This window comes from Cheilinus undulatus, linkage group 2 (assembly GCF_018320785.1).
Source record: "Cheilinus undulatus linkage group 2, ASM1832078v1, whole genome shotgun sequence".
Taxonomy (NCBI): domain Eukaryota; kingdom Metazoa; phylum Chordata; class Actinopteri; order Labriformes; family Labridae; genus Cheilinus; species Cheilinus undulatus.
In genome coordinates this window covers 55,457,579-55,470,459 of record NC_054866.1, presented here as the reverse complement: position 1 = coordinate 55,470,459, position 12,881 = coordinate 55,457,579, and the positions used below count along the sequence as shown (strand labels likewise).

The 12,881-nt window shown below is 42.0% G+C and overlaps 1 protein-coding gene across 2 annotated transcripts; it reads left to right on the top strand.

The window, feature by feature from the left end:
• The first annotated feature begins 310 nt into the window (after positions 1–310).
• Positions 311–12,396, top strand: rnf168 (ring finger protein 168). 2 transcript variants are annotated; one of them, XM_041805023.1, is made up of 8 exons: positions 311–486; positions 3,334–3,499; positions 4,293–4,530; positions 4,676–4,746; positions 8,015–8,170; positions 8,246–8,337; positions 8,847–8,907; positions 10,966–12,396. In XM_041805023.1, exons 2-8 carry the CDS (start codon positions 3,383–3,385, stop codon positions 11,509–11,511), a joined length of 1,281 nt encoding a protein of 426 aa, XP_041660957.1. In that variant the 5' UTR covers positions 311–486; positions 3,334–3,382; the 3' UTR covers positions 11,512–12,396. The 2 variants fall into 2 exon arrangements, with proteins under 2 accessions (XP_041660957.1, XP_041660948.1); XM_041805014.1 differs by having other exon boundaries at positions 311–545.
• Positions 12,397–12,881: the final 485 nt, after the last annotated feature.

Here is a 12,881-nt window from a genome sequence, read left to right as displayed (position 1 = left end):
TAACGACGTGCATGTATGGGAAAAAATTATTTACTCTTAAAAATAAGAAATGAGGAAAGTGCATTTAAAGCCTATTTTATGTTTGTGAAAGAAACTGGAGTAGCATAGAGAATATAATTTTAGTTTTCTTTTCTTTTTTTTTTTTTTTTCTTGTACGCTTCTTTAGTTATCTTATTTATTTTCACTAAGGTACGCTGGCCAACACTCCAGCATGGTAGGTGGCGGTAATGCACCAACACGCTAGTAGCCACCAGCCATTAAAACCCCAGGAAGAAGAAGGCCTTCCCTTTGAAGGCTTCGATTTTTCCCGCCCGCGCATGCGCTGTGAACCAATAGTTTCTCGCGGGCCTTCAGTGAAGTTTTTCTTCGACATGCTAACAGCCACATGCTAACTGTTAGCCCATCTACTACCGTTCACAGAAGCTAATGGTGGAACTAACGTTAGCATCAGCTGGAGCCTTACTCATCCAGGTGACCGAAACTCAGGTGAGTTTTAGAGTCACGGTGATGATGTCGGTCTGTTGATAGCTTCCCATGATCTTCAGGTGAGTTTTAACCCTCAGGTGAACAAAGTTAGATAAAAAGTTTATCAGATTCAGAGAAGTTAGCTTCCTTTTAGCATGTTAGCTGCTTCCGCTAGCTGCTGTGATTGAGAGAAAAACAGAAAAAAACTGTGGATTTATATTAAATACGGGTTTAATCGGATACTATGGGATCAAATTAGAGCTTAATGGAGTGTCAGGGATAAGATTAACGTTAATTTAAATCGCTATCACGTCTTTGTGATGGTTTAGTCATCAGTAACATGTAGTGAAGTGGGCTGAAGTCTGCCTCACTGTTTTTCACACATCGCTGATGTTTTTGTGCCATTTAAACATTACTTTCTGTCTCCAAAGCAACTTTTTCCTCAGACCCTGAAAACAGAAAGTTTAACAGACTGGGATTTAGAACCTTAAAGTGAAAATGTCTCCTTATTTTAGCATTACTGTATTTAAGTAGCCTACCAGTATAGTTATGTTAGTATTATTTTTATTATTACTAAACCACAGCATACTGATATTATAGTATTTTTATCTTCTAGCATTATTATTTTATATATAAAACTGCGTCAGAATAAACAGTAGAAAACAACAATCAGTACAATCACTTCAACACAGTCACAGGAAACTACAGTCCTAAACTCTATAAGAAAGGCGAGAATAAAAATATTATGTCCCAGTGAACATCAGGATGGTTAAAGTTATTTATATTTTAATATTATCATAATATTGTAATGTTTTAGTGTAACTATGCCATACCAAACTGTAATAATATGTCCTAAGTAGGGCTGGGTAATTAATCACAAATTAGATCAAATCGCTATATGGCCCGCAGCAATGTTCAAATCGCAGAAGGTGCAATATTTCTTTAACTTAAAATGTGTCAAAATACCAGTTTAATAAATCAAATTTTTTGCAGCGGCAGAGATTTATGCACATTTTGCAAACATTCAAGTGTATTTTTTTTATAATGTTTACAAAAATCCTCATTTTTTGTTTTATGTATGTTTTTCTTCATCAAAATGAGTGACATAAAAATGAACAAAGCAAATGGCATCACATTTGCAGTATGAGCAAAAACAGCTCATTTTATCTAAAACTGATGAAGCCTAGTGTTACTTCACAAAAGTCATACCCCGGCTGCGATCAGCTGGTAGCCAGCCAAACCTCTCCCACCCCAGCCGCCTCCTTAATAGCTTAAAGCTTGTTGCAACCCCATAGTCAGATTCATAATACTATGGATTAATTACTTTGGAAATAATTTCATTGTTTTCAATACACATGGTCTTATTTATGGAATTATTTATTATTTGAATTTGTTAAAAAATACATAAGATTAACCCAAGAATAATCACATATTAAATCGCAATATTTGGGGAAAAAATCACAATTAGATTATTTTTGCAAATCGTTCATCCCTAGTCCTAGGGGCGCACTCACACTAGGCCCTCTGTACCGTATTCTAACCGTGCTCAAGCCCGCTTGACCCCCTCCCCTGTCCCTCCTTTGGCCCGCACTAACTCTGCTCAGCGCATCCAGGCCTGGGCAGGGATTCGTCACACGCCGTATCCATGTTGATGAACTTATACGTGTTGTTGACGCAGTATACATCATTATTGTTTTTAGGCTGTAAAATAGCAACAGATTTATACCATATCTGATCTGACACCGGGGTCATGTCACCTGACCTGGGATCAGTCACTACATTAACTATACAGAGCCCAGTGAGGAGAGAGAGAGCAATTTATAGAGGAGAATTATCGCTCACAGAATCATATCTGGAGCCTGATCAGAGTTCCAAGCACTTCTGCTGAATGAAACCATGACTTTTTTACTCATATGAGCCCCTACAGCCATTCCTCTGCATGTCCTTATACTATCTGAATCCCCGTGGCATTCCTTTATGCGCCATGAACTGTGCCATCTTTCTCTGCATAATGTTGAATGCTTTTCAGTGCTGCACCAAAAAGCTCTCCTGTTATAGGACAGCCTGTGTCCAGCGCAGGATTTAATGTCCAATTAAAAGATTTTTTTTACTGTGGTGATAGCAATTTTAACCATCTGACAAGGGCTGTAAGTGATAATGCCACAGGATTAACAATGTCCCATTCAAATGACAATTTCACTTCTTGATAACATGAAACAGAATTAAAGGTATGTTAATTCAGTGGATGATAGTGTGATATTATAATTTCATAATAAGAGAGGTTAAATCAGCCGTGAGATTAACCCTGGCACACACTTGTCCGTGTATTTGGCACTCTCCTTTACGAGTGAAGGATGAAAGGTGTTTGTTATCCTGTGAGTTGCTGTTTGTGGCTCAATCAAGGCAAGAAGCTTGCATCCGTGCCGTGCCTGGGCCCACCTCGTCTTTCATGTCGGCGCTGCGAAGCGTGCCACACCGAAGCAAGGAACGAATGCGCTCACACTGGCCTTATATACCAGACTTTAGGCTCAAACAGGCCCAGGCATGGTACGGATGGTCTGAAAACCACTGGTCTAGTGTGAGTGCGCCCCTTGTGAATGTCAGGATGGTCATGGTCATCATTTCTCCCGAAACTCCTTTAACATCAATTACGAAAGAACATTCATAGTCTCATTATAATAAATGTTGAACCAGCAGGTCTTTAAGGAGGAACCCAGGGCTGGGCAATTAGGTCCAAAAATCAGTCTCTAATCAGCACACAATGCCGGCTTTACAGCACAGTGGAAAAAAACTAGGATGAGTGAGGAGTGATAACTAGCAGTCAGTCTAAATGCTCTGTTGTCTCATATGTTTCTCTGGGGTCGTCAGTCCTCCTGTGGGCTCCTAAATACCAACAAAGAAGAAGAAGTCTGGGGCAATGTCTCCAGCCTCAGAGAGAGGACGACCTCTGTCTCTGGACGACTGCCGCTGTCCTGTCTGTCTGGAGATCTTCATTGAGCCTGTGACCCTGCCCTGCACACACACCTTCTGCAAGGTAACACGAACAGTGGGGCAAACTATCAGACCTTCGACAAGGTAAAACTACCAAACATTATGACCGTCTACATGGTGAAAATACTGAACAATCAGACCTTCTGCACAGTAAAACTAGCAACCAATCTGACCTGCACTGTGAAAATACCAATCAGACCTTCTACAAGGTAAATCTGCCAAACAATCAGAACTCCTATGAGGTAAAACTACCAAACAATCAGACCTTCTACAAGGTAAAACTACCAAACAATCAGAACTCCTATGAGGTAAAACTACCAAACAATCAGACCTTCTACGAGGTAAAACTACCAAACATTCTGACATTCTACACGGTAAAACTACCACAATCTGACCATCTGCGCGGTGAAAATACTGAACAATCAGACCTTCTACACAGTAAAACTAGTAAACAATCTGACCAACACGGTAAAAATACCAACCAGACCTTCTACAAGGTAAAACTGCCAAACAATCAAAGCTCCTATGAGGTAAAACTACCAAACAATCTGACTTTCTACAAGGTAAAACTAACCAACATTTTCTGTTTTGTCTTTGACACTGTCCCTTTTGTTTCTGTTGTTGTCTCATACGTTGTCTCACTGACATTGTCTCTTCGATTTTGCCTCTCTGACGTTGTCTCTGACACTGTCCCTTTTGTTGTCTCTCTGATTTTGTCTCTCTGACGTCTCTGTGATGTTGTCTCTGACATTGTCCCTCTGGCGTTGTCCCTCTGGCGTTGTCCCTCTGGCGTTGTCCCTCTGGCGTTGTCCCTCTGATGTCCTGCGTGTCCATAGGACTGCTTCCTCCAGGCTGTTGACCAGGCGTCTCTGCTCTGTCCACTGTGTCGGAGGCGGATTGCTGTTTGGTGTCGTTTGAACAACAGGAACAACACACTGATTAATCAGAAGCTTTGGACGTCCATCCAGAAGACGTTTCCTCAACAGTGTGAGAGACGCCTCAGAGCACAGGAGGGGGCAGGGCCAGACAACCCTGAAGGGACAGGAACGGGGATCTTTGAGGATGACCCAGGAGGTACGTGTGGTGGGGATTAAGATGTTGTTTCTTTTTGTCCACATTGGAGGGAGGAGATGACGTTAGTCAGCATGTCCATTATCATTAACCACACTGCTCTGAGGTGATGATGTCACAGCAGTCTGATTGGTCTGTCTGTCTGTAGTGTCGGTGTGTTTTCCCAGAGTCAGTGAACCCGGAGAGCTGAGGCAGGAGTATGAGGAGCAGGTGAGCAAGGTGAGTCGGCCCTATCCATCAACGCACCAATGAGGATGGTGAAAATGACAACAACCATAAAATTAATGATAATAATAATAATTGTGACAATGATAATTTTAATAAAAACAATAATAGAAATAATATAAATGGTAAAAATGGTAAAAATGATGAGAGTAATGATAATTTAAATAAAACAATAGTAATAATACTAATGGCAATGATAAAATAGTTCCAACAGTTATAACGATGATGACAGAATAATTTAAGTAATAATTAGGGATACACCATATTATTGGCAGTATATCAGCCAATAATAGCTTTAAAAGTTAATTATCGTATCAGCCTATAATAAAATTTACGCTGATCTGTATGGCCGATAATGTGACGTCATACACACACGCACATGCGATGATGCCAGACGTGTGCCAACAACAAACTCAGCCTGTCGGCTGTGTGGGATAAGTTTGAGGTGTGGGAACAAGACAGCAAAGTAGCTGTTTGCATCGCTTGTAAAGTGCATGTGATGGAGGAGGAGCTCGGCAACACAACTTTCAGACCACCAGTTTAATTTTGCATCTAAATAAAAGGTCACCCTGATGACAAGAAGGACTTTCTTCAGATAAAGAATGACAAAACTTTGTGCCAGGGAAAACTCATCAGCAGCCTCTACTTAAGTCGTTCGACAAAGCAAAAAAAAACAAAAAAAAAAACAGCAGCGACAACCCAAAGGTAAGAAGCTGAACAGGAAAATCATTGAATTTATAGTTCTTGATAATCAGCCTTTCAGCGTTGTGGGATATACGGGCTTCCACGGGCTAATGATGGATTTAAAGCCCCACTACATTATACCTAGCAGGCGCTTATAGCCTTACCTGAACTGCAAAACTTCGTTTCCAATCACATGGAGAAACTCCTCGTTAAAGCTGAACATATTAGCTTCACCACGGACATCAAGTGTCCGTCCTGTTAGCATGTTGAGCCTCACTGCCCCATTGGATAGATGAGGATTCACTCTGTCCTACACTCACAGGAGTGCTCACTCAGCAGCTGTGTTTCAGCCGCTTTTGCTAACATGTTTGGGGTATGGAAAATAGAGAAAAAGAATGTGCATGTTGTGCTACATGACAGTGCGCAAAACATGACAAAAGCAACGATGGACTTCTTTTTTTTTTTTTTAAGATTTATGTTTGGGCATTTTTGTGCCTTTATTAGATAGAGGAGGACAGTGGATAGAGTCGGAAACAGGGTCAAGAGTGGGGGAGAGACATGCGGTAAGGGGCCTCAGGCCGGATTCGAACCTGGGGTGTCTGCATACATGGGGAGCACCTTTAACCACTAGGCCACCTGCTCCCTGCAACGATGGACTTCTGCGTGCCAATCCTCCCATTCATGGCATACACTTTGCAGGTGTCCTGTCTCCAGCACTGGAGATGTGGGTGTCACTGTGTTGTTCCAGAGCTGTTTACAGTGAAGTAAGTTAGTTTGTGCTGTTTAAAGCAGAATCAGGAGAACTACTTCAGTTGCAGTTTTATTTCTGTTGCTCATCTTGAGTCTCAAAAATTTAAAAGCATTTTTAAGCTCTGAACTATAGCTAGATTTTTTTGCATTTTAAGAATCGGTCTTTTGTTGTTGTTGTTATTCGAAACACTTTGTCAGGAGTATCTCGGGGAGCCATCCTGCAAACTGGCTGAGTAATAAGGAGAATTGGTCTAAATGTATAAGCTGTTTCTTTTTAGCACTGTGGAGCTCAGTGTCAGCAGGTTATTTTGCTGCTGTTTATTGCCCTCAAAGTTGAAGATGACTTTAGCTGTACTGTTAAAAATACTTGTAGCATGTAATACACATGTAACCCAAAGACTTTTCTGATTAAAATCAAATGTTTTGTCTGTTTCTAAAATAAATAGACTACCAGTATTTTTAAAAATATATATATTTTCAGTACAGGATGGAATTGGTGTTTTTTTTACAATGGAAAAAAATGTAATTAAATATGGGTATCGGTATTGGCCAAAATGAGTTTTAAAATACCGGATACTGGCAAAAATCCAGTATCGTCCCTAGTAATAACGATAATTAGAGCCACCGCGTTAACAGAATCTACTATTAAACAAGGAATTCTGCTGAAATTGACTTAGTTTGACAGAAATGTTGTTTTCGTGAGAGAGGATCGTTTATTTTAGGAGAATATTGTGGGGGAGGGGATTATTAATGGGTAACACAACCTGGTCCTCACTCCACAAACAGTCCTCCGCCCCCCTCCTAAACAGTACAATCACATGAAAGCACGATGTAGCTCATCACGGGGCTGTACAGTGCGACTACCTTCTACTAGAAAACTGCTCCTGATTAGGAGTGTTTTTTTCCTCATCATGCCAGAGAGTCATAGAGGTAGTGAGTTTTCTCTGTGACAGGTACACAGCTGTGACCTCAGGCTAACTTGAAGACCTGCTGACCCCTCGAAGGCTTCATATACTCGAAATTTTACGAACACCTGTAGGCTGTACGATGTAACATATGACTATCAATTAGGTGAATAATTCCTCCCATTAATACTGTAGTTCATTTTGATTGGTTAACGAGCAAATGTATGTCTTAAACTTTGCGGTCCGATATGAGGCAGACAGAGAGACGGCGAGGTGGAGAGATATGAGGAGACTGTTACAGTTAGGAGGTGAACAATGCAGCATCACACTGCATGGACTGTTACAGACTGAGAGTAAAGAAAAGTTTAGCTAACAGGTGTGCTTCTAACCATTTAACTTAACTGTTACCTTCTTATTAGGTTACCATCACTCCACTGCTTGAGTGAACAGAAGGGTTTTTTCATTTACATGAAAAAAAAAATCAGTCAGGACCCAGTGTAATTATGGAAGTATTCAAAACCCCCCAATTTTTTAAAGAATGTCTTAAAATATTGGAAGTACTTGACTGTTACACTGATTATCATTAGTTTATATCCAAACTGTGGCTCGAGGGCCAACTGTGGCCTTTCAATAAATGTAAAAAATTTAAGGTTATTTCTGTTTAATTCAACATTTTTTCCCTTACATAAACAGAACACTCTCTCTGATGGTGAAATTAATGTAAAGGTTAAAAAAGGAATTCCAAAAAATTAAGATGGAAAAAATGGAATTTGGCAAAAGATAAAACCGATTTCATAGGGCCCTAGATAATGTAGTAACAATGGTTATAATAACAGGGATGATAATCACCAAGTCTTCTGTTTAATGGAAATATATCTTTGAAGTTTGTTGGTGTTGTCTTGTTGTCATGGTTACTCCATCAGCTGACAGCAGAGAGGCGGGCTCTGGAGGAGGAGGAGAGGAGGGCGAGTGAGGAGTTAATTCAGAAGCTGCTGGCTGAGGAGGAGGAGGAGCTGCAGGAGGAGACGAAGAGGAGGGAGGAAGACGAGAGGCTGGCCAGACAGCTCAGTACCCAGCTGGTTAGTGTGACTCCACCCCAATCTTATGACCATTCCATGTTCACCATATCCACATGTTAGTCCATCTGTCTGCAGAACTCCATGGTCTCTCCTGGAGATTCTCGTCCTGCTGACATCACACCGGCCAAGAAGAAGAAGAAGGAAGCGTGTTCAGGACAGATCGAGAAGTAAGAGATGGAGGATTCATGCTGACATCATCATTGATCTGATCAATAAATCATCACCTATCTGATCAATAAATCATCACCTATCTGATCAATAAATCATCACCGATCTGATCAATAAATCATCACCGATCTGATCAATAAATCATCCCCTATCTGATCAATAAATCCCAGATCTTATCAATAAATCATCACCGATCTGATCAATAAATCATCACCTATCTGATCAATAAATCATCGCCTATGATCAATAAATTATTACTGATCTGATCAATAAATCATCACCGATCTGATCAAGAAATTCTCAGATTAAGACTATAGCAGACTAAAGACTGGTCCAGGTCTAAGCCAGTCTATGATCTAGATCTAGAGATAATCTGGTGTCTGACCATGGAGATCTTGGCCAGGATTTAAATCACTAATATTAGAATTAAAGACTATAGAGAATGATGACTGTGGTGTTGTGGACTGTTGTAGACTCTGATGTTGATGATTCTGTCTCCTTTTTTTAGGTTCTTGTCCCCATGGCCGTCTAGAAGCAGCTCTTCAGTCTGCAGTTTTACAGCCAACAAGGTCTGTTTCAGCGTCAGGATGTCATGAGGATCTCATTTTTCACCCAGAGACATCACTAGTAGATCCACAATAAAGACTAATTTTCTTTGATGTTGCTACTGTAGACAGCCTCTCTCTCAGCATTGATGTAGACCACCCCTCCCTAAAATATCATTGGTCTAGATCACCCCTCTCTAAGATACCATTGGTCTAGACCACCCTTCTCTAAGATACCATTGGTCTAAACCAGCCCTCTCTTAAAACGAAAAGGTCAAGACCACCCCTCTCTAAAAAAAACCCTCGGTCTAGACAACACTTCTCTTTAAAAGAAAAGGTCTAGACCACCCCGCTCTTAAAAGGAAAAGGTCTAGACCACCCCTTTATAATGGTATTGGTCTAGATCAGCCCTCTCTAACCTGCAATTTCCACATAGGACGACTGCACCGCGCACCAAAGTGCCGTGGGTTTGGTCTGACTAAAGGTGAGCGACCTCGCCCACTGGAAGCGAGTCTAGAGCGCTGCGGTGCGCAGCCCTAATCAACAGGAAGAGGCCACTGGAGAACTGCAAGTTCACTCAGGAATAGCATGGCAGCAGTGGACTATTTTTACCTTTGGGGCTTAATTTATCATCCTTTCCAGTCTAAGTCCATGATATTATTGCTTCCTACATTGGGTGATTACATAAGGAAGTTAAAGGTTAAGGAATTGTGATTTTATGCAAAATTCTTTGCCAAAATATCCCCAAAAGTGCACTTTTCCTCGTCAGTGGCGCCGTTGTAGCTCTGTGACCCACTGACCTCTCGGTGACCCTTTGCTCTCACTGCAGGATGAGATGTAATGTTGAAACAGCGATGATTTACGATCGGGAGTCTGTGCATTGTGTAGCTTTTTGAAAGAACCGGATTTTCTACACTTATGACTTCCTTTTCTGGAGCTTTCTGATCAACGGGTATTGATGCAGTTTGACAGTGGCCAGAACTGAAAATAGACCTGCAGCGTATCTCGAACGAAGCAAAGTGTCAGTCAGAGCACCGGCTGTGGAAATGCTCAGATAGACTACAGAGGGAGCTCTGTAGTATGACTCACCGGCAATGCAGTGCATTCGCTGTATGTGGGAATTGGCGATAAGAAAGCATTGGTCTAGACCTCCCCTCTCTAAAAAAGCAATGGTCTAGACCAGCCTTCTTTTAGATCGCATTGGTCTAGACCGCCCCTTTCCAAGGTGGTGTCAGTGTAGACCACTCCTCTCCGAGATGGTGCCGGTGTAGACCACCCCTCTCTGGAGTTGTGTTAGTGTTGGCCACCCCTCTCTAAAAAAAAGCAAAGGTATAGACCACCCCTCTCTGAGATGGTGCCGGTGTAGACCACCCCTCTCTGAGATGGTGCCGGTGGAGACCACCCCTCTCTAAGATGGTGCCGGTGTAAACAGGTCATTGGCTACATTCAGACGAGGGCTGGCTTTTTCTTATACAGGCACTTTTTAAGGCCGATTTGTTGGGGAAAAAAAACTAAAGAAATTGAATAAATGGTCTCATTGACATATTTTAAAACATTTTAATTTTCTTTCAAATGTATCTAATTTTTTGGCTCCAACAGTGAGATGAGTCCTCTTTGTCACAGCCAGCCACAAGGGACGATTGAAATCTTTTAGATGGATTTGCTTGAAGCCAAAAGTTGACATAGAAAGTTGCAGTTTTATCAGGAATTGACAAATTTGTGTTTCTCATGCATCATATTTCCTTGTAATGGCTGACACATGGTTTACTGAAACAAAACTGGGTGAGACAGGAAGTCAGCTTGATGAACCTTTCAATTTCACTTGGTTTTGGAATTATTTTAATAGCTGTTGGGAGCTTATTTTAAAAAAGAATACCATAACAGAACTTTTCCTCTGCACATCTTCTGGATTTGGAATTTGTTGATGCTCTGGGGGCCGGATGGAAGGATGCGGGGAGCCTGATGTCTCCCTCAGGCCGCCAGTTGATGGTCACTGGTGTAGACCATGAATTGTAGGGTCCCAGGCCGGGCTAGGCTTGCTGGTTATCTTCATGCTAAGTTAACGTAGCTTCTGTTTTCCAGGAAAACATCCTCCTACCTAAACGTGATGCTTCTCCACCTCCAGTCTCTATTACCTCTCCATCGTCCTATGAGGAGGAGCAGCTCCTCAGGGGTCACATGACCCCAGAAGTCAGTGGTCTGTGTGCGAAGAGAAAGAGCTGGGAGACTCCAGAGGAGGAAGAGGACGAGGTGACATCCTCCAAAAGACCCTGCTGTTCCTCCTCCTCTGGGCCAGAGGTCCAAAGGGAGGAGGAGCTTCTGAGCAGACGGCAGCAGGAGGAAGAGGACCGACGGCTGGCTCTGATTCTGCAGAAGGAGCTGGACCAGGAGGAGAGACTGAGGGCCACAGACCGACGGAAAGGATCCTCTGACGCCTACCTCCTGCGCCAGACCAGCAAGAGCACAGAGGAGGTCTGCAGGAGGCCCAGGAACACCTCCTCCTCCTCATCATCATCATCGTCCTCTGCTGGTCCTGCTAAGACTAACTCCTCCTCCTCTGCATCTTCATCCAGCAGGGGGAGCAAACAGAAAACACTGACAGAGATGTTCTCCAGCCTCAACAACTAATGACTGTCTCTGATGGCTGTGTCCCTAAACACAAGCTACAAACCACGGACTGCTACAGACTAAAGACTTAATACTACTACAGACCATCACATACTAAAGCCTAAATACTACTACAGACTAAAGACCCTCATGCTACAGTCTACATACTAGATACTAGATACCCACATGCCATAGACTGGATCGGACTACTCAAACATATGCTGCTACATAAGTTCAGCTGAGGTTCATCTACCCTGGAGGGTAAAGAAATGGGATGGAGGGTTGTCTTTCCTTCCTACTGTCCCTAATCAGCCACATCATCATTTGGTCTATGCTGCTTTCTAGATTTGATAATTTACCATGATGTCAGGTGGTAGACTAACCACGGGCTACCTGAGGGAGAGTCCAGGATATATGGGCATATTAGAATAGAACCAACCTTGTTTAGAAGAACATGGTTTATTCATGATCTACATTACCCACAATCCTAGAGTGCTACAGCGACGTCCCTGATTGGCCAGACCCACCTGTAGTCCTGAACCTCCCTGGTTTGATCCAGTAGTACAGGTAGAAGAGGATCTAACATCTGGGTCTGTTTACTGATAGTGACTGTTGCGGGAGGGTTAGGGCTTGGACCACATACTCAGCATGAGGACATGTTTACGATGTGGCTAAGGACACAGCCTTCATGTTACCATGGAAACATTCCATGGTGTGACCATGGTTACAGGAGAAGGATGTGGATGCTGTTGGAGACGAACTCAGAGTGCTGTTTTAAACAGATTTACACAAAATGACTCAGGGTGGACTAATCAAACATCATCAGTGATGTCATCATCACTTCATCTAATCACTGTAGAGCTCTCAAATACCAACTGTACCACAGAAATAAACATGTTAACAGCCGTCTGAGTCTCTGTAGATCATTTCTCTCTTCATTAGGACTAGAAAGGCTAGAACATCATCAGATCTAAAAGTCTACACTATTAGTATGATGGTTGGACGTTTGATTAATGGAAGGTGGATGTTTGATAAATGGATGGTTGGATGGATGAATAATGGATTGTTGGATGTTTAAATAATGGATGGTTGGATGTTTGATTAATGGATTGATGATCAGTGGATGGTTGGATGATTAATGGATGGCTGATTAATGGATTGTTGGATGTTTAATTAATGGATGGTTTGATGTTTGATTAATGGATGGATGAATAATGGACAGTTCAATGATTAGTGGATGGTTGGATGATTGATGAATGGATGATTAGTGGATGGAAGGATGATTAGTGGATAGTTGGATGATTAGTGGATGGCTGTATGGATGATTAATGGAAGGTTGGATTAGTGGATGGATGGATAGATGATTGGTGGATAGTTGGATGGATTATTTA

Bases quoted from the DNA above. Each gene is read 5' to 3' on its own strand.
- rnf168 (XM_041805023.1), top strand. From the start codon at position 3,383: ATGTCTCCAGCCTCAGAGAGAGGACGACCTCTGTCTCTGGACGACTGC. The intron at 4,531-4,675 runs GTACGTGTGGTG...GTCTGTCTGTAG, and splicing joins CTTTGAGGATGACCCAGGAG to TGTCGGTGTGTTTTCCCAGA. The intron at 4,747-8,014 runs GTGAGTCGGCCC...TTACTCCATCAG, and splicing joins ATGAGGAGCAGGTGAGCAAG to CTGACAGCAGAGAGGCGGGC.